Source organism: Notechis scutatus, chromosome 5, assembly GCF_049901735.1.
Source record: "Notechis scutatus isolate UNSWTSFEM ecotype Mainland chromosome 5, rNotScu1.2, whole genome shotgun sequence".
NCBI classification, from domain to species: Eukaryota; Metazoa; Chordata; class Lepidosauria; order Squamata; family Elapidae; genus Notechis; species Notechis scutatus.
This window is the reverse complement of record NC_142013.1, coordinates 22,210,174-22,232,796: the sequence shown is the minus strand read 5'-3', so window position 1 is coordinate 22,232,796 and position 22,623 is coordinate 22,210,174. Positions and strand designations below refer to the sequence as shown.

Here is a 22,623-nt window from a genome sequence, read left to right as displayed (position 1 = left end):
GCCGGCGCAGCTCGCACGGCTCCAGTCCCACGTTGCTTTGGGAAGAAAAGGCAAAACCAGGAGCCGCTGAGCCTGAGCCTCCCGGTGCCGCTGCTGCCGTTGCAAAGCACCACCGCGGCTCTTCCATTTTGCCTTTCCTTCCCGAGGCAACGCGGGGCAGCGGTAGCAACTCCTGACTCAGGGGGCCTCCGAGGGGAGGGGAAGGAGGAGAAGAGGGGGGAAAGGGGGCGATTCCCAAAAAATCTTGTGCTGACCCAGCCCGTCTGTCAAATTTTAAAAGTCAATGCGGCCCCCGAGCAAAAAAGTTTGCCCACCCCTGCCCTAGATCCACTAACCTGTCTTTTGTGGCATACTTATGAAACACACACAGACACACACACACACACACCCCAGAAAAAGCAGCTTACTCTTTTAATTCTGTTTCTTTTTATGCATTACCTAGGAGCTTCAGTCACTGAATTAGTTTCAGAGCTCCAGGGATTGCTCACATAGCATATATACACACACTCATTTCGGAAATGTCTATCACATTCCTGAATTTTATTACAACTATAATCTGAAAATGGAGAATTCAGGCAACATTCCTTCATGATCTCATTTATATGCATTCATATTTCAAAGCATCAAACTTCAATCCGCAATCTATTTATGCACAGCTATAACAGAACTATGTCAATCTTTCAAAGTTGAAGCTTAAAATAATGGAAAGGTTCTTCAATATTATACAGAAACCTCTGAACTGAAGGATTTTATAAAATTTCTGTAATAATTCAAAATATCTTCCAAAATGTAGTTGTATTGTAAAAGTAAGAGAGTTTCTTTAAACACTCCATTAACAAATCTGCAGAAGACTTTTATTTTCAAAATACAGGTAAGAAAGCACATATTTAAGATGAAAGGTAAAGGAATAATTTGAAATACAGAAGAGCTTTGGTTTTTACAACCATTCCTATGTCAGGATCATCATTAAAATACAGTATAAGCTATTTATTCTAAAACCTGATGGTTAAATTATGTTTATTTTAAAAAAACTGTTTTGATTTACCTTCTGCCGTCTCTTCTCTTTTCTCTTATGCTCTGTATCCTGTAACATTTTTTCTTTCCAGAGGTCAAAGAAGTAAGAAGGATCAGTATAAAATTTTAATCCATCTTTTTTATCATCTCTGTAAAAAAAAGTGGAACGGAACATTGTTTTAAAATGGCCATTGGTCATGCACCATTCAATATGCTTTTGCAAATTTCACATAAATTTAGTGACGCAGCAACTAAATATTTATTCTGGGACATGAGTCACTATTACCTCTCCATAAAAAAGGTTAATTTCCAATGGAAAAGATCCCAGAATACCTTTGGAGAGTTCTTCCAGGCATAGCATAGAAGTTACTGGGCATACTTCATATTTGTCTAATGAGCTGGCAGAATACCTTTGGGCCCAACCCATTTCCCAGAGTTCCTTTTAGAAGTCCAAAATGCTGGCAAAGGTGGAACCGTAGCAAGCTGAAGAGAATCAAAACTATGCCAAAAGGCACAACATTGGGATGTCTGAAGGACCAGGGTGACGACAGATCATCCTGCAGAAGGTCCCTCTATGTGACAGATGAGCCCAAAGTTTCCCTGTTACTCATCAGGGAAACATAGGCAGATTCTGAAATTTTTCCTTTTCTGAATATATGAAGTTCCATTATGTTGATATTTATTATTCAGTACAAATGTTGATGTACTACATCCATTAGCATTACCATATGTACGAGAACATTTTTTTCTCTTGTAAAAATACATGAAAATAAGAAGGAAAACTTCATACCCAACTGTGTCAGATTTATCCACTTCATATTACAATACCTGTATGATGTAAGAATATTCAGTGGAGGTGGTTTGTCACTCTGATTGTAAATATCAGCTACTGGATTGGGAATGCTGCTCTTTGAAACAACCTGTTGATCCTGTATTGTAGAACTTTTGAATGCTTTCTTCATGTTAATATCTTGCAATGAAACTGTTAACAAAAAGAAGGGAGAAATAGACACATAAGAGACTGAGAGTAGCTATTTACAATATGCAAATGAAATGACTGAACAAAAGCAAATAAAAGAAAGAAGGAATGACTACAACTGATGCATCTCATTTTGTATGTACAATGGGAATTGTGTGCTGCACATCTGAGACAAGATTGTGAACAAACACAATCTGTTCTAATTAACACTAAAATACGAAGCTATTCAGTTCTGTGGTTTATCATCCTTTATTTATGACTTATATTGTTTACATTCCATATTCTTTTATATGTATATTCCTATCAGTATTATTTTTTTTCTCTTTGACAATTCTTGTAAAACAAAACAATATAAGTAATTTTATTATGGTAGTCTCACTGATTTTGACATATGTATCAGGACCTAATGCATTTCACAGGAACAGTCATAATAGAATAGCTGATTTCTTTAATATTAATGTTACTTTTTAATAGTAATATTTCCTTATTAACATTCAATGAAGTCATCAGAAATAGTGTTTTCTCATTAAAGTAAAAACATTCTAGCAAAATACTGAATAAGGATTGGGCAAAATGGCCTAAATGGCTAATCCTGTTCTATGATTCCTCTCTGCTATAATCTAGTTAAAAGAACATTAGGACGTATTCTAGAACAGGGGTGTCAAACTCACTTCATGACGGTGTCATGTGACTTATTGGGACTTATTTCCCCTTCGCTAAATTGGGTGTGGGCAGTGACTGCAGGCTGGGAGTTTGACAGCCCTGTTCTAGAATATTTTTAGATGGGGACTGGCGAAAGATGCTTATCAGTTGTGCCATGGAATGGTTTTAATAGAAGTCAACTTGGAAAGATCCTCCTCAAGCAATATAATAAGCAGATTGCAAAAAGAGGCAGGGAGAGAATTTGTCAAAAAATATTAAGAGATTTTATTACATTGATGAATTTGCTGCCTCTATCCCACATACAAACATAGGTCTTTTTCTGAAGCAGATAGTATTTTAAGAGATCAGTTACACCATAAAAAGTAATAATTGCCATATAGTTAACTGTGTCTTTTTGTCAATATTACTTTTGACATAATACTTGCATGAAACTGCCTACCTTCTTCCACAGTTGAATCCAGTTGAGTAACCTTGACAGACAGACGGTCAATCCTGTCTTGAAGAGAATTTGCCCTGATGTAAAAGTTGTTGGCTTCGTTAAACAACTCACCAAATATGTCTTCAGCATGTTTGCCTATAGAGAAAAGACAGGATCATGTTCCCCAGCTTAGAAATAAATATTTTCATTTATTATTTATTGATGATTTTTTATAATACTAATTTACCAGACCCTATGACATTCTGACATTTTAAAAGAATATTATAAGAACTCTTCAAGATATTATTGTTTTTACTGTAATCCAGATGGCTTTTTGTAAGCAATTCTATTCATCAATCATCAATTATCCTTCAACTTTGCTAATAACTACTGCTTAAAAATACAGCCGAACTTCCAAAATAACATTGCAATTTATAACCTTTCTGAATGGCCAGGACAGCTACAAGTCCTCAGAATGACATGAAGAAGCAAACAGCTATGAAGCCAGAATAGATATACCCATCCAAAAATCCTTATATTTTTCCAGGTGTTCCTAGCTTCACCTATAAAAACTAGGCATTTAAAATATGGAATTATAGGGTAGGGTACCCCAACACATTGTTGTAAAAAAATAAAAACTGAATGAAAAACTGATGGTGATCTTCTACTGCTGCACCATAGAGAGTATCTTAACTTACTGCACCTCTGTATGGTTTGCCAATTGCACAGTGGCAGATAGAAAAGCATTCCAGAGAGTTAACGTCATTGCCCAGAAGATCATTGGTTGCCCTCTCCCCTCTTTGGAAGAGCTTTATAGCTCCTGCTGCCTTAAGAAAGTTCAAAACATTCTCAAAGATCCATCTCATCTGGGAACCCTTTTTTTAAACTATTACCATCTGGTAGACGGTACAGAATAATAAAAACAAGGACAAATATGCTAAAAAACAGCTTCTATCCCAGGGCAGTAGCTCTGTAGAATTCTACTGTATACTGCAGTGTTAGTGCGATGTCGGGGGTTTTCAATTCAATGTGTGGAGTGTGAAGGATGTGTGTGTTTATTTTCATGGTCATGATGTGCACTGAAGATGGTGTTTGATTTCATTGTGTGAGGTGCAATGAGAATAAAGTAAACTAAACTAAAAATGAAGCTTAGGCAGGTAAGAATCCATCTCACTTCCTTTGTTTTTTTCACAGCACATGTGCTTGGTGTGCTCCCCCCCTGCCAAAACTTAAGATAAACTTGAAAAATGCCTCATGTTCTTCAATTTTCCAGGTAAAAAGAGGAAGAAAAAAAATAAAGAGTAGCATTAAAAACAACTCAGGGAACTTACTTAAGCTGCTTAGCTGACGTATGATAGCAGCAAGAGTACTATTGGTTACACATTCCAATTCACTAGTAATTCCTTCAGGTAAAGCTCCTTGGCATAGGTGCCGAGGTTCAATGTTCCTTTTGATTAATGACATGTTTCAATGCCTGTAAAAAGAAAGACAAAACGTTATTGTCATCCTCCTCCAACATAAAAGCATAAGTTAGTGTAGTGTAAAGTGAGATATAGGCCCATGTCTCACAGAGAATGTTTTGGCTAGTTACCTCAGGAAGATCATCCAGGGAAATCATTATTTTTTATTGTGGCACCCATTTATTGGAATGCCTTCCATGCCTTCTTTATTTCTTCCAAGTAATCACAGTGGCCTTGGCTCTAGGTTCAGGCATCTACTAAAAATATTCATATTCTTCTTTACCTCTTGAGATCCCAAATACTGCTGGCAGATTCATCACCCCATTATGATTTATTGTATTCAAGTATAGTTTTAATATTGTGCACTGCATGGCAGGTAACATATAAGTATATTTAATTAAACAAACCTTATCAAATTTGCTATGTAGCTTTCTATATATATTATTGAAGAAGAAGTAACTGTATTCTTTCTTTGATCATTTGTGAATTTGCAAGTCAATATCATATCGTGAAACAAAACATTTTTATAAGACGCCTTTAAAAAAAGAGCTGAATAAATGTGTTCATCAAAAACATTAAAACTTCCTAATATATCTCTGGCTCGACATTTTAGATCAGGCCACATTCTGAGCGAACAACTTAAGGGGTTTAGAAAAGTACAGCCCAAACCTGCTTCTAATTTTCCAACATCTGGTAGTAAGAAAAAAGTGCAAATAGCAAAAAGACAAGAAGCAGCTGACATTTGGTGCTAACAGGAAAGGACTCCTCAGCATCTTGTACTTGGCAGCTGGGCTCCTCATGAAAAAAAAACAGCAGGAGTGGGAATGACTTAACAGGACGACTTGCTACCTTCCCTGCCAGCTTCCCCATTAATTTTCCTTAGGGGAAGCAGCAGGAAAGGTTCAAATGATGATCATGTGACCTCAGGATGATATAACTGTCATCAATGTGAGCCAGTTACCAAGCACCCAGTGGTGGGATTCAAAAAGTTTTACCACGGGTTTGGTGGGCGTGGTTTGGTGGGGGCGCCCGTGCCAAAAGTGCACTTTGCATTTGCACAGGCGCAGAGGCATTCCAACTCACCTCCTGCAAGCCTGCACTCTCCTGGTCGCTTCTGCTGTGCCGCGCAAAGCAGCTGCGCTTCAAAAGCAGAGGATAAAGGTGAGGATGGAAGGTGAGGATGGGCCCAACAACAGAGTGGCGGAGAGAATCGGTTCGGTCTCTGCTACTCATCGCCTCTACCGGCTCAGCAGAACCAGTAGAATATCACCACTGCAGGTGGACTTGCCCATGTGCTCAGAAATTTTGGAGAAATATTAGAAATTGGATTTTAAATATAACAAAACAAAATTTAAAACTTGAACGCGAAACCTTTCTGCTAAGTATGATAGATTCAAACATGGAGAAAAAAATATCAATATTTAATTTTGCATATCATAACTGCAGCCAGAATAACCTACGCCCCAAACTGGAAACTGTCTTCCATTCCTTCGGAGAATATGGTAATTAAAAAAAATACATGAATGTGCTGAGATGGATAGCCTAATCAAACTGTTAAAAAATAAACAAGATAGTGACTATTATGAAATATGGAACATTTGGTATGAGTGGTTAAAGAAAAGGTAATATTTGATATTTGGATAAGTTATGGAAATGATAGAAGATGTGCATTTAATCACAAACTACACTGCTCAAAAAAATAAAGGGAACACTTAAACAACACAATGGAACTCCAAGTCAATCACACTTCTGTGAAATCAAACTGTCCACTTAGGTAGCAACACTGATTGACAATCAATTTCACATGCTGTTGTGCAAATGGAATAGACAAAAGCAGAGGCAGTTAGCAAGACATCCCCAATAAAGGAGTGGTTCTGCAGGTGGTGACCACAGACCACTTCTCAGTTCCTATGCTTTCTGGCTGATGGTTTGGTCACTTTTGAATGCTGGTGGTGCTTTCACTCTAGTGGTAGCATGAGACGGAGTCTACAACCCACACAAGTGGCTCAGGTAGTGCAGCTCATCCAGGATGACACATCAATATGAGCTGTGGCAAGGTTTGCTGTGTCTGTCAGCGTAGTGTCCAGAGCATGGAGGCGCTACCAAGAGACAGGCCAGTACATCAGAAGACGTGGAGGAGGCCGTAGGAGGGCAACAACCCAGCATCAGGACCGCTACCTCCGCCTTTGTGCAAGGAGGGACAGGAGGAGCACTGCCAGAGCCCTGCAAAATGACCTCCAGCAGGCCACAAATGTGCATGTGGCTGCTCAAACGGTCAGAAACAAACTCCATGAGGGTGGTATGAGGGCGCGACGTCCACAGGTGGGGGTTGTGCTTACAGCCCACCACCATACAGGACATTTGGTATTTGCCAGAGAACACCAAGATTGGCAAATTCGCCACTGGCACCCTGTGCTCTTCACAGATGAAAGCAGGTTCACACTGAGCACATGTGGCAGACGTGACAGGGACTGGAGACACCGTGGAGACGTTCTGCTGCCTGCAATATCCTCCAGCATGACCAGTTTGGCAGTGGGTCAGTAATGGTGTGGGGTGGCATTTCTTTAGGGAGCCGCACAGCCCTCCATGCGCTCGCCAGAAGTAGCCTGACTACCATTAGGTACCGAGATGAGATCCTCAGACCCCTTGTGAGACCATATGCTGGTGCGGTTGGTCCTGGGTTCCTCCTAATGCAAGACAATGTTAGACCTCATGTGGCTGGAGTGTGTCAGCAGTTCGTGCAAGACAAAGGCATTGATGCTATGGACTGGGCCGCCCATTCCCCACACCTGAATCCAATTGAGCACATCTGGGACATCATGTCTCGCTCCATCCACCAACGCCACGTTGCCCCACAGACTTTCCAGGAGTTGGGGGATGCTTTATTCCAGGTGTGGGAGGAGATCCCTCAGGAGACCATCTGCCACCTCATCAGGAGCATGCCCAGGCATTGTAGGGAGGTCATACAGGCACGTGGAGGCCACACACACTACTGAGCCTCATTTTGACTTGTTTTAAGGACATTACATCAAAGTTGGATCAGCCTGTAGTGTTTTTTTCCACTTTAATTTTCAGTGTAACTCCAAATCCAGACCTCCATGGGTTGCTAAATTTGATTTCCATTGATAATTTTTGTGTGATTTTGTTGTCAGCACATTCAACTCTGTAATGAACAAAGTATTTAATAAGAATATTTCATTCATTCAGATCTAGGATGTCTTATTTGTGTGTTCCCTTTATTTTTTGAGCAGTGTATATAGAGAAATTAAAACATTAAAAGAACGAAGGATTTATTGTAACAAGGCAGATCACGTCAATGATAAAGAAAAAGAAAAAAATTAACCATTGCTCAATATATGCTGTAAAATGTATGTATATGTATATGTGTATGTGTGTGTGTGTGTATATGTATATGTATATGTATATGTATATTATATGTATATGTATATGTATATGTATATATATATATATATATATATATATATATATATATATATATATATATATATATATATATATATATATATATATATATATATATGTATATATATATATATGTATGGCATTCAGCTTTGTTCAAGGTATTTTCCCACGCATAGTAGTGGTGCTTTTAAAGTTGTAGCAATGTTTCAGCAGAATCTCATCTGCCATATACAAAAGCCTGATGAGAATTGGTCATAACCATCATTCATTCAGCACCTGCAACTTCAGTTTCTGAACAAGTGATCATTAACCAAGGACTACCTGTAGATTTATTCTCCATGGTTGCTAAAAGGACGAGAACCAATGGTGGAAGCTTTAGAGCAGGGGTGTCAAACTTGTGTCGTCACAGCATCGTCACATGATGTATTGGGACATTCCCCCTTTTCTAAACCGGGTGGGGGCAGGGCCAGCACGTGATGCGTCTGGCCCACGGGCTGAAAGTTTGACACCCCTGCTTTAGAGAGAGCTCTGAATTTGAAGTAAGGAGGAATTTCTGACTCTGTGAGTTCCTAAGCAATGGAGCAGCCAATCTCTTTGTTGGAAACATGAAACTCCATTACTGGAAGTTTTCAATAAAGGCTGGACAATCCTTTGTTTGGACTGCTCTGACGATTCCTGTCCTGGGCAGAATTTTGGGATAGAAGATCACTAAGATTCCTTCCAGTTCTATGAGTTTATGTTCTTGGAAACATCCAGCTCTTAATGTGTTTCCACAAATTTCTGCCTCATTTAGAAACTTTTTTTTTTTTGTAGCAAGCAAAACTTAATCTCAGCATGTTTATCACAAGATTCTTAACTTTGGATCTTCTGTTATAAATATAAATAATGCTAATATAAATTGAATAATTATAGGCTCAACAGACATAATCCCCTCTAAGATAAAACACCTTCGTGTTATCATTGGTTTTGATCTGGATGCTACAAGTCAGGTGTTAACCTTGAAACTCTTGAAGAAAAAGCTTCCATGAGCACAATCACTTGGGAATTTTGAATGAAGAAGGGTAAGAGGAAAAGGGGCTGTAATACCTCTGTTCCTTAGTTAATATCTCCAAGGTATTTTATCATCCCCATACCTCACCAACAGAAAATACCTACGTGACATTTTTATGCCTCATGGGATTTTTACATGCAAATACCTTTGTTTCAAAATGAGCCTGGAGGAAAGGAGGAGATGGAGCAAAAAAGGAAGCATATGAATTGTCATGTTTTGATTCTTAGCTATAGAAATCAGTACCAGGAATAATATACATACACATACACAGTTTGTATATACATATACAAACTACACTATACTTCTATATTACTCTACTCCAATTTCAGTTCAGTAGCGACCACAATCTTTGGAATGTAGTAATAAATGACTATTCCAGAAGGTTTCTACAATAAAATAATTCTGATAAGTTGTCTCCTGACATATTACAAGTAATCCTTAATTTATGACTTAATTTTCTGCTTTCAAGCACCATAGAGAATACAGTTAGTCCACAACTTACAACTACAATTGAGTCCAAAATTTCTGTTGCTAAGTAAGACAGTTGTTAAATGGGTTTTGCCACATTTTACAACATTACTTCTTGTTAGTAACACAGTTAAAAGTGAATTTGGTTTCCCCATTGACTCTGCTTATCAGAGGTTGCAAAAGGTCATCACCTGACACCAGGACGCTGCAATTTTCAAATAAATATGAACCAGTTTCCAAGCATCCAAATTTTGATCACGTGACTATGGGGATACTGCAAAAGTTGTAAGTGTGGAAAAACTCCATAAGTCACTTTTTTCAGTGCCATTCTAACTTCAAATGATCACTAAATGAATGGTTGTAAGTCAAGGACTACCTGTATTCTGTCCAGCTGATTTCTAGCTATTGTTCTCACAAAACTTCTTTCAGATCAACACTGACAGAAGTAAGGAACAGAAGGGGCATCTGTAGTGAATACTTAATAACCACAAATGTGGAGTTAGAATTTATTAGCCCAAATACTGGCTTATCTTCATATAAATTATTTAAAGTACCTAGATACTCAACTTAGCTGTATGCAAAGCAATTTTCTATCTCTCTCTCTTAATTCCTTAACTAGCAAGATTTTTCCCCCCTCAAGGGTTTTTATGCATGCTCTTCATTCCCAAATGTAGCAAGGTTTTGCTGATTGCATTTGATCACATTTGTTCTTTGTGTATCATTCCACTCTGCTTTTTAAGATTTCAAGTGTTGGCTTTCAATGGTGAGATCCAGAGGTGGTACTCAGCCGGTTCTCACCAGTTCTGGAGAACCGGTAGCGGAAATTTTGAGTAGTTCAGAGAATCGACAAATACCAGCTCTGACTGGAGATTTTACAGTATCCTTCCTCTGCCACGCCCACCAAGTCACGCCCACAGAACCGGTAGTAAAAAAAAATTGAATCCACTGATGAGATCGTTATGAGTGATATATCAACTTCACTTCTCAAGTTCTACAAAATATTATCTACCTGAGGGGAAAAAATATAATTATTTCATACCCACCAGGGACTGATAATATGGCAAATAATTCTGCTGCTTCTTAGTCATTAGCACAACTGTTAATAGTTCGTACCATAATAAGTAATGGAAGATGCAGTGCAATTACAAATTCTTGAGAGAATGCTCCCTGCTGCTTCTTGTATGAATGACTGCTATCAGTATGTTTCCTTCCTATCAGAAGTAGTGCCTGATGACGTACTGCTCCAAAATCAAAGCAATCAGCTCCTTTGAAAACAGGCAATTCCCCCACTAATATTTCTAAAAACCAACATTTGCAATTGAGTGGGAAACATTGTTCCAATTCCAAGAATTCTGTAAAAAAAAAAAAAAAAGTGCAGTCATCACAATTGATATTCTGAATTCAATTCTCCCAAGGTCAGAAATTTGGTCATTCTGTTGGAACAGACAAGTCACAAAGTGAGCAAAAATGAAAATAAACATTCTGTTCCAGGTCTCCTCCCATGCTCTCCATCATATGATTATCTTTCAATTGTTATAATTGTATTGCTTCTATAGATAAGAGTTAACCATTAGATGACAGACTAGAAAGGAATATTGTCATTTCACAACAATGGTTAAGAAGATTTTAATTTTTCCCCTCATAACCTAGCTGATATACTATGTAAATCTGCCACAGCCTTGCAGGTTTTAGAAATAATGGAAATTATTTTGTTACAGGTACAATAACAGTCTCAGAGTCCAAGCTGCTAACTTTTGCTATAAGGAAGTTTGATCTTTAATACTGCATAATATACTCCTAAATACCAGTTGGTGAGAAGAACATATACCACAGGTTTATGCAGCAGTTTGGGCCATACAACTTCTGCCAGTCTTAACATTGCCTCTGGTCAACATCTAATGGTCAAACCATAAACTTTAGTGAACTTACACACAGACAATCATTTTGCTAAATGGCTGCATTTTTGTTTTTACAGAAGATGGCTTCCCTGGAGAATATAATGGGACTTGGAGGCAGAGATATCCAAAATCAAGTGAAATAAAGATAACCTAACCGCTAATGCACTGAAGCTGCAAATCCTGATACAGAATCAATATTGTCAGCTCCCGAGAGAAACAGGGCATATTCTGATTTACTGAAAGTAAATAGCAAGCTTATAGAGAAGACATACCCCTCATGCCTGTAATTCTTTTTCCAACTATGGTTCTTCCAGAATCTCACTGGCAAGACTTTATTAATTTATTAAGAAGTAAAGGTTCAGGTTACATGAATTCCATTAACTGACATATTTCCTGACATATATCCTCAGCAATAATTACGTTGGAGTCTTGCTCATTTTCTTATTGCCTTTCTATGACCTGGCAAACCGGTGAGTCTCTTTACTGATAACAAAAGAGCTTGTAAATGGCTATCTATAAAACTGAGTTTTCATCAGTAGGGAAGAATCATACTTGACTGTATCAGACAATTATCAAACCATTTTTAGGCAGGGTTGTTGACAACGTGATTGGGCTTTAACGATAAACTTTCTTTACTGACAAGATGATTTGGATCCCTTCCAATCAGGATTCATGTGTGGAATAGAAATTGTATTACTCACCTGTGGATGACCTGTGATAGTAACTGATTAGGAATGGCACACTCTTTCTCAGTGGCATTCAGTATTATCAATCACGGTTTCCTAATGGCTGCCAGAAAGGGTTAAGTATTGACCCTTAGTGCAGGGGTCCCCAACCCCCAATCCATTGGCGAGTATTGGACTGGGCCCCATTGGGAACTGGGCCACAAAGTGGTGGGTGAGTGTGTGAAGCTCCATTTGTGTGAGCAGTGGGCACATACACAAAATCATACCCTCTTCCTGCCACCATTGATCTGCGGAGCCAAAAGACTGGGGACCATTGCTGTAGTGAGTGGTTCAACTTCTTTCTGGTGTTATGGAGAGATAAGTCTTTGGATACTGTAAACTGGTATGTTTAAACACCAGGATTTTGATTAACATCAAAAAAGCACTCAAAAATTAAATACTGGAATCAAGGAACTACCAACTCAAACGAACAGGTAGTAAATGGTAGCCTGATCAAGGAACTACAAAGGAGAAAACATCCCCATCAGCAATGACGGAGCAAACCACTATATATAAACAAAGAGCAAACTATTCCCTTTTAGCACGGAAGATATTACCTAGTCTACAAGCAAACAACCAATCTCAGACAGCACCAAGGATTCCATAAAGTGGTATACTCGAGAGCTTGCCTTCCCCCTCCCCCTCTCAGATCAGACTACTGGGAAAAGTTATCCATTGTTTTGGAATTAGAATATGCCCTTTTCCATTCGTGTCCAGTCCCTCATAGTGCAATGGTTAGAATGCATTACTGCAGGCTAACTCTGCCCACGTCTGAAGTTCAATCCTGACGGGCTCAAGTTTGATTCAGCTTTCCATCTTTCCGAGGTCAGTAAAATGAGGATCCAGATTGTTGGGAGTAATACGCTGAAATTGTAAAGTGCTCAGAAAGTGCTATAAAGAGGTATATAAGTCTAAGTGCTATAGCCTCTTCCCTACATCTCATTTGGATCAGCTTTTTTCTTTCCTTCCTCATGCAACCATCCCTTCATCTCATTGCACCTCCATCCTGCTTTCTTTATTCCGTTCTTCAGGTTTATGCTAGAAAGAAGAATGTGTGATCATGCTTTTGTGTGTCAATGTGGTTTTTGCACTTGTGACAATGTTTGAAATATTTAAATAGGTAACTTATTTTTATTAATGGTATATTTATAATTAATTTTAATCATTCATTCAATTAACACACATTCATTTTTTGTCATTCTCTTGACCTTTGGGGTTTCTGGACGGACGGGCATGTGTGTGAATTTACCAGGTACACACACACACACACACACACACACACACACACACACATACACACACACAGTTTGTCAAATACAGTCTTTAAGATTGTTTTCAAATTTCAAGTGACCAAATTAACAAGTTTGGGGAGTTGAGCATTGCACAAGATTTTTGTACTTTTTATTTCTTTCTGTCTACTTTTTCTTTAAGCAAGGATCATGTGGCAAGATGGGCGAAAAACAAATGTAATAAACAAATAAAAACTTGAAAGCCTTTTTTGTGAATACAATGCTTCCTAATACTAAAGAGAAACAATTAAGCAGAAATCAACAATAGTAACAACTACATTATACAACATATTCCTCATAAGTGCCTCACTTCTATATTTATCACTACACGGTGCAATCAATAATGCAGAGTTAAAGTATGTCAATTTGGGAATAACAAAATGCATTAAAATGTTAAAAGTTAAGATAACTTATTAATCATGACCAAGGAAGCATCAGAACATTTGGGTCAGCAGACTATAAATATACAGTATAGGTCTCATATTAAGGAAGGATGTTTTTAGAACTAAAGTAGTATATTTCTGTGACTAAGTTCAACATGAAGGCAACTTATGAAAATTAAGTTACTTTGGGTTCACAAAGGTGCTCTTTCTTAAGAAAGTAAAGTTGCCTCTTGAAAAAGCACCTTAGGGACAACCATGACTTGGATGACTAAGAATCTCCATGGACATTTGCTTTGGGTTCTCTTTTCTTCTGTTGATAACAGACTTGGGAAATGTGTGATTCATATTAACAGAACAGATAACCAAACACATACAGAAAGCAATACTGAAAAGGCTGATCTGTATGCATCCCATGATTAAGAGAAATTGTGAACCTAATGTGTAGCCAAATATGCACAAAGGCTATTCAGCCGTGTGAACAATTTGTCCAAGTACTTTCAAATTAGTTATGTAAAAGACCAAATACTAACCCAAGCTCTAAATAGAAGCTTCCTCCAAATGAAGAGAAGGCACTTATTGATTTCATTTATCTGGTATCAACAATACACAAACACACATGCACAAAATGAAGAACATTTTGTCACAAAACTTCATCATGGTTTTACTCAATCTAGTACCCGCTTTAGCTAAATATAAAAATAAAATTCTTTGAATAATATGAAATTACAAATTCTTGGTATTTTGGATTAGATAGTGCACACAAAGCTGCTGTGTGAGATCATTGGCCAGTTTAGGTTTGATATAATCTTGGGAGTTTGCTGATAAAGAAGTGGGTGAATATGTTGAAAGTCTAGCTTGCTGCTGGTATCATGAGGCAACGGGCCTGTGACAAAATCATCCCCTTGAGTGGCTCGTGTCTGTAAGCCAATTCCAGATGGTTCCTTGGATATCTACAGTCTTTAGGAAATAAAGTAATGGAAACAACATCTAGAGTGTCAGTGGATCAGTAAGGTGATTTGAAGTATGGGCCTGTTTGGGCTTAATCTGTGGCAATAAGAGGAAAACACTGGTTGCTTCTCATATTGGTGACTTGTTGTTCGAGTAGTCATGTTTCAAATGGTCAATTTTCTATTAGAGAAAATCCACACTAAGAGCCCTGCCCAGTCAGGACAATTAATTACTCACTGTGGGATGGGATGCTGCAGACATTTCAAAGGAAGCTTTGATAGTTAAATCTCCTCCTTAAGACAGCCTCTCTGGATCTGGAAGTACTGGAAAGCTACTGGCTAATCTCCTACCATTTTGGTTTTTGGCTTTTGGTTGCTGGGATACAGACAACTAAAAAGCACTTTAGAGGAAATGGATTAGCTGGATCCTATCTCATTGTGTTCAAGTCTGGAGAGGGAACAAAGGTGGCATTGGCTGCATTAAGTTTTGTTGAGAACTGGATGTATATGACCACCCAGACCTTTTAAGACTTCTCAGGCCTCTTTAGTACATTAATTTTTGTATCCTTCTGGACACTATGCAAGAGTTGGAACACTGTGTGGCAGTGGTTCCATTCCTTCCTTATCGGATAGTTCTAGTCAGTCCTGATAGGGCAGGAGAAATCTAAAGCAATGACCATTCCTTGCAGGGTAGCACATAGATTCCCTCTCTCCTCTCTTATTTAATATTTAAAGAATGAAACTGGGAACAGTCATCATGAGGTTGAAATCAGTATCAGAAATATACTGATATTTATGATATTCAACTTTACATAGATACCCTAGACCAAACTAGTGACATTGCTGAAGCTCTGCTCCAGTGGCTAGAAAATGTGAAAGTCTGGGTAGGAAAGAAGAGTTTTAAATTGAATACAGATAGTCCTTGATTGATGACCACAATTGAGCTCAAAATTTCTTTTATTAAGTGAGACAGTTCTTAAGTGAGTTTTGCCTCATTTTATGACCTTTCTTGGCACAGCTGTTAAGCGAATCACTGCAGTTGTTAAGTTAGTAACTGTTCTGACCCAACCTGGTTCCAAGAGACCAAACACAAGACAAAGGCAGCAGCCCCCACCTTTTAAGGTTTCATTCACAAATTCTGTTTCTTCACAGATAAAAGGCACCTTCCAACTAATTAGCTCTGACAAGAAAGAGCCTTGCCAAGTTTGTTCTTCAAGGCTGCCAAAAACCCACAGGTAAGAAATAGTTTACAAGAGTTTTCAAATACTAACTATAATGTCCATGAGGCTGAGTTTCAGAGCGTCTTTGCCTTCTGCAAAGAACGCTTCTTCAAACCGGGCTTTTATCTTCTTGAGGGAGGGGCCAGTACCTTGCAGCCTTACTCCCGAGTCACCTGTGCTGCTGTAACTGCTCTCTCCTACGAGCAATCCTGCACGCACACACACTTGGCACAGGATCCTCAGGAACCTCCTCATCACTGCTGCCAGCCCCCACAATCTCTGAAGGCAGCAGTCCACTCCCTAATGGTCCTGGCCCCTCATCTGAGTCCTCGCTCTCCTCCATCGTCCGCAACTGCTGCCGGCTAACCACAACAGTAACACAGTTGTTAAGTGAATCTGGCTTCCCCATTGATTTTGCTTGTCAGAAGGTCAGAATAGGGGATCACATGACCCCAGGGCACTGCAACCCTCATAAATAGGAGTCAGTTGCCAACATGATGAATTTTGACCATGTGACCATGGGGATGTTGCAATGGTCGTGTGAAAAGTCATTTTTCATTAGTCATTTTTCTCAACTGTAACTTCAAATTGTTATTAAATGAACTGTAGTAAGTCGAGGACTATCTATACTAACAAAAGAAGAGTTGCTGTTTGCTCCAGTACTATCTCTAGTTAGAATGGCACTATGCCTGAAGCAGGAAGTCCACAACTCTGGGATTCTCAAGTCTTACTAAAACAGCAGATGAAGGCCATTCCAGAGGGTTTTTTCCGATTGGGGAAAAAAAATCTGGGGTGGGAAGATTTTCCTACAGTGCCTCATGCCTTTGTCATCATCCGCTTAGAATATTGCCACATCCTCTACTACAGGGAGTTGCCTTTGAAGGTACTGCCTTAGCATGTTACACCAATGTTGAGGGACATTCACTAGTTACCAATAGGCTTCTGGGTGAAATTTAAGATCTAAATACCTTGGGTTTTAGTTACCTAAAGCAGTAGTTCTCAACCTATGGTCAGTGAATCCTGGGGGAGCCACAATGTTGTCATACGGGGTCTGCTTAAAGAAATGTTATGATTTAAATCTTGAGTTTAAGTTGATTTAGATCTTGAGTTAAGGTGCAGTTAAAGACTGTGTCCATGAAAGATATTTAAAGAGGGTCCATGGTGAAGAAAAGGTTGATCTAATACATTTGGTTTTATTAATTTTATTTTATGTTTTCTTTGATTTGACATTTTAGTTCTATACTTTTACTGTTTTTGGTGTGTTTTATCTTGTAAGCCACTGAGAAATCTTAGGGATTGATGGTCTATAAATGTGATGAATAAATACTCTTCTGATGCCATAAGTGTCATGTGAAAAAAGGCAGATTTTCTTTTAAAGCTCTGGATTTCCATAGTTATATTTAACTACCGGTATGTAAGTTTAACTATTAAATTTGTAACTGTTTATGAATTAAATAAAGTATTAATATCTGTCTGTTATCACAGAAGAATATAATATTCAGGTGAAAATACTGTGTAACACTTCCTGGATGTCTTGAACTGCCCTGATATGCTCATTACCAAACTTGAATCTATTTTTCTTTGAGATCACAATACGATTTGTTGAAAATTTTCCTATAACAAAGCTGCTAGAGATATTGTTGACATATCTGTAGTAGTGCCTTGGAAAATGTACTCATCCATTGTCTTTTAGCACTCATGAACTGCATTATCCATCATTCTGCTCAGTCAGCTATTACTGTCATTTTCAAGTATGATTTATACTTCTGGTTCTAATCCATTTTGCAGTTTTTATTATATGTTAATTTAAAATACGTTGTCAAAATTCTAACTACAGAAGACATGGCTAATCTACACTGAATGCTCAAAGTCTCAAAGATATATTTATGCCATTAGTTGTATTTTAACTGTAGAAACAGGCAGCTACTTTTGATGTATGTGTGTACACGCACAGAAAATAGACACTTATAACGTACACTGCTCAAAAAAATAAAGGGAACACAAAAATAAGACATCCTAGATCTGAATGAATGAAATATTCTTATGAAATACTTTGTTCATTACATAGTTGAATGTGCTGACAACAAAATCACACAAAAATTATCAATGGAAATCAAATTTAGCAACCCATGGAGGTCTGGATTTGGAGTTACACTCAAAATTAAAGTGGAAAAAACAATACAGGCTGATCCAACTTTGATGTAATGTCCTTAAAACAAGTCAAAATGAGGCTCAGTAGTGTGTGTGGCCTCCACGTGCCTGTATGACCTCCCTACAACGCCTGGGCATGCTCCTGATGAGGTGGCGGATGGTCTCCTGAGGGATCTCCTCCCACACCTGGAATAAAGCATCCCTCAACTCCTGGACAGTCTGTGGCGCAACGTGGCGTTGGTGGATGGAGCAAGACATGATGTCCCAGATGTGCTCAATTGGATTCAGGTGTGGGGAATGGGCGGGCCAGTCCATAGCATCAATGCCTTCATCTTGCAGGAACTGCTGACACATTCCAGCCACATGAGGTCTAGCACTGTCTTGCATTAGGAGGAACCCAGGGCCAACCGCACCAGCATATGGTCTCACAAGGGGTCTGAGGATCTCATCTCGGTACCTAATGGTAGTCAGGCTACCTCTGGCAAGCACATGGAGGGCTGTGCGGCTCCGTAAAGAAATGCCACCCCACACCATTACTGACCCACTGCCAAACCAGTCATGCTGGAGGATGTTGCAGGCAGCAGAATGTTCTCCACGGCATCTCCAGACCGTCACATCTGTCACATGTGCTCGGTGTGAACCTGCTTTCATCTGTGAAGAGCACAGGGTGCCAGTGGCAAATTTGCCAATCTTGGTGTTCTCTGGCAAATGCCAAACGTCCTGCACGGTGTTGGGCTGTAAGCACAACCCCCACTGTGGATGTCGGGCCCTCATACCACCCTCATGGAGTCTGTTTCTGACCGTTTGAGCAGACAGATGCACATTTGTGGCCCGCTGGAGGTCATTTTGCAGGGTTCTGGCAGTGTTCCTCCTGTCCCTCCTTGCACAAAGGCGGTGGTAGCGGTCCTGATGCTGGGTTGTTGCCCTCCTACAGCCTCCTCCACGTCTCCTGATGTACTGGCCTGTCTTCTGGTAGCGCCTCCATGCTCTGGACACTATGCTGACAGACACAACAAACCTTCTTGCCACAGCTCGCATTGATGTGCCATCCTGGATGAGCTGCACTTCCTGAGCCACTTGTGTGGGTTGTAGACTCCGTCTCATGCTACCACTAGAGTGAAAGCACCACCAGCATTCAAAAGTGACCAAACCATCAGCCAGAAAGCATAGGAACTGAGAAGTGGTCTGTGGTCACCACCTGCAGAACCACTCCTTTATTGGGGATGTCTTGCTAACTGCCTATGCTTTCCACCTGTTGTCTATTCAATTTGCACAACAGCATGTGAAATTATCAATCAGTGTTGCTACCTAAGTGGACAGTTTGATTTCACAGAAGTGTGACTGACTTGGAGTTCCATTGTGTTAAGTGTTTCCTTTATTTTTTTGAGCAGTGATATTACCCCCATTGTCTTTTAGCAGTGCCTAGATGTAGTGATGCCAAATGACAGCAAATCAGAAAGAAGGAATATGAGAAGCTGGAGAAGTGCCAGGTCCTGAAGGAGGAACTAGAGATGATGTGGAAAGTAAAAGCTAAAATGGTCCCCAGGGGTAGTAGGAGCATTTGGGTCTGGAAAGTGGCTCCAACAGATCCCAGGGACAACATCAGAAAGGTGTGCGCATATGTGAGTGTGTGTGTATCTCCCTAGAATGGTGTGTGCGTCTCCCTAGAATGGTGACATCTGTGAAGTAACCAGTAGAAATAAGTGATGAAATTCTAGTGATTCAGCACTGAGCAACAGAAAAGTTAACAGCTCCCTTCGAATAGCATAACTATGTGTTGAGCGACTCATTGCTCAGAATCCAAACTAAGGCGAAAACAATTTGTTTTCATTTTCTATCCACTCAGCAACTGCATTCATGGCATTCTGTGTATATTTTCCTACTTTTCTACAATTCTTTGGATGAAAAACGGTAATTATTCTTCTGACTTGTTAATTTGGGCATCGCCTGAAATCAATTTCCACAATCGAGGAGTTACAAGCAACTTTATGCTTTCCGGTTGTGACCTGCCAACTTATATAAAATAGGGTTTATTGGTTCTGACACTATACCACAACATATGGTTAAAGTTTCCTAATTTTTATTCGGCAAGTCTAAATTAAACCAGAAAGGTTAATCAAAATAAAACATTCTGTTTTCAGTAATAACTGTAGAAAGAATGCACTGTGACTGTCCACTCATAATCATAATCATCTGGAATAACAAGAGTTCTGTTAAAGTAAAATATTTATTACTAGGCAATTTAGGATTATTGTTGTACTAGTACTCCTTCCACCACCACCCCAGTGCTTTAACTTTTCATCAGTAGCCATTCCTAATTTGTCTTTTAACATTTTTTAATTGAAATTTACATCTACTATAATTTATTTATTTTAGCACCGGGCAGCTACTTCTCCCATTCCAACACACAAGTTAAACCTACCTACCTTCCTATTAAAGATACCATCATCTCATTCATTAAATCAGCATTACAAGGAGTTACTGTGAGAAATAAAAATCCAAAGTATATGTAGTTTTATTTACAAGATAGAGAAAAACTAGTTTTGAGAATTTAGAGTCCCCATCTTCTACGCAAGTATCGAATTTTCTACAATTGACTTTCCCTTGAAACTTAATCCTACCCGGTCAAATGCTTCCATGCTTTTGAACGCATTAAAAAAAAAAAAAGTATAGATTTACCTACTTCCAGGACTAGAGATTTACAAAAGCTGCAGAAGTTTAGCCGAGAGTATTTGCCCGATTTAACGGAAAAGTTTTGTAAAAAAGAGCTCCAGGATGGGGTGTAGATCTGCAGAAAGAAAATTGCTCATTCCTTCCTCGGAAACCTAGTTGCAGAACTGCGAGGCAGCCCGCATACAGGGTCGCATAAAGCCCTGGGGGGGGCCCGGATTTAGTATTGAATGCATGAGAAAGCCGAGGCCACCTTGGGGCGGAGTCTCTCGCTGTCTCGCCCCCCTACCCCACCCCCACCCCACCCCGACCCCCTCCTGTCCCACCGCCGCACTTTGTGTCTGAAAAAGCGCGGAGAGTCCCAACTTTCTTCCCACGAGTTGCGACGCGCCCTGTTCCGAAGCGGATCACAAGATCGAAACAGCAAAGCCCCGGTCGGGAGAAAGATGGATGACGCCACAAGCGCCTCGTCCTGCGCCCCGCGCCCCCAAGAAGGGGCTCCTCTTTCTAATTATCCCTCCGGGTTTCAATTCGTCGAGGGCTGTGGGGGGGGAGAGAGAGAGGAATATAGGAACCAAGGACTATTCCCCCCGTCGCTTCCCTTCTGAGAGGGACACACACGCACACACACACGTCTGCCTCAACTCTCCGCAATTCCAAACTCACAGAAAGGAGATTACGGGGGCGAATAGACCCTCGCCGCTTCGAATTAAAAGCCCCTTACCGCACACCTCGCCTCTCTCCCGGGAATAACGCTGTTTTTAGCGAAGAGGACCGGGCATTTGTTTCCAAAATGGGTTTCGGGGGGGTTCTCCTCCCCGCACGCACGCCTCTCTCTCTCTCCCCTCCCCCACACCGCCGACCCCCCCCTGACTTACCTCGCGCCACATTCCATCTGCTTGGTCGATCCAGCGCGCGCATGCACAATCGCGCGCAACCGCTAGCCGAGCTTGCAGCCAAGCCTGTCCTTGGCGAGGATTAGGGTAGTAGAAAGGCGCTCGGCTGGGCTCGCCAGCCAGGCAGTCCCTTCTTTCTGCCCCCTCTCCCTCCCCCGTCTCGCGCTCCCGAGTGTACGAGAACTTAGCTCCGCCCAAAAGGAGGCGGGCGCAAATTAAAAAACTATCATCATCATCATCATCGTCATTAATAATAATAATAGTAATGCTACGGCCGGAGTAGCTTGGGTGGAGGTTAGGATCTGTTTGTCCGAGCCGCAGAACTGATTGGCTGTAGCGTTTGAGCAGTGAAGGAACCAGCGAGAACATCATCATCACAATAACAATAGTAATAATAGTAACAACAACAACATAATAATAGTAATAATAGTAATAATAATCCCAGAATAGTTATCTCGTTTGCTGGGTACACTGTCGTTTTTTGTGAATGATGATTGATGATGATGAATGGTGGGTTTGATTCCGAGCCAGACTCCTCCACTCCTCATCTCCTTAGTAGCTCTTTTAATTACGAATTTGAAGTTTGCCCCTCCTCCAGAACAAAACAAAACAGAACTATGCCAATGCTCTCACAAAGCGAACTGTTTTGTTGAAAGCATTTGAGTTTTGAGAGAAATGTGTAATCAAAGATCTACCGTGACTTCGAAAAGCTGAAAGGATCCGCTCCTGCGGGGGCGGTAAGGAGAGCAGTTGAATGTCTCTCTTAAAATAGTGCAAAAATCTGTTAATTTGTGGGAAGTATTAACAATTTTGTGATCCAAATCTTTTTATTCCACGGTCTTTTCTAGCCCACACTTCTGCTTTCCTCCCTAACAATTTTGCCTTTTTCGCCCATCCTATTGGCAGTTCCTACATGCCAACAGCCTCCGTCTTCATTTCTTCAATAGTAACATTATTAATAAAGTTAT

General features: G+C 39.9%; 1 protein-coding gene across 3 annotated transcripts in view; it reads right to left on the bottom strand.

The window, feature by feature from the left end:
• WASF3 (WASP family member 3) overlaps positions 1–21,762 on the bottom strand; it is a 34,241-nt gene extending 12,479 nt beyond the window's left edge. For 2 of the 3 annotated variants that reach the window (XM_026674982.2, XM_026674984.2), the window contains exons 1-5: positions 21,638–21,762; positions 4,406–4,548; positions 3,096–3,230; positions 1,843–1,996; positions 1,046–1,163 (exon numbers count right to left, since the gene is read on the bottom strand). In XM_026674982.2, coding sequence (XP_026530767.1) covers positions 1,046–1,163; positions 1,843–1,996; positions 3,096–3,230; positions 4,406–4,538 — 540 coding nt within the window. In that variant the 5' untranslated portion in view covers positions 4,539–4,548; positions 21,638–21,762. Of the gene's footprint in view, positions 1–1,045; positions 1,164–1,842; positions 1,997–3,095; positions 3,231–4,405; positions 4,549–14,956; positions 15,160–21,637 lie in introns of those variants that run through there. The other variant, XM_087966315.1, reaches the window with a different exon arrangement.
• Between the last annotated feature and the right edge of the window lie 861 nt (positions 21,763–22,623).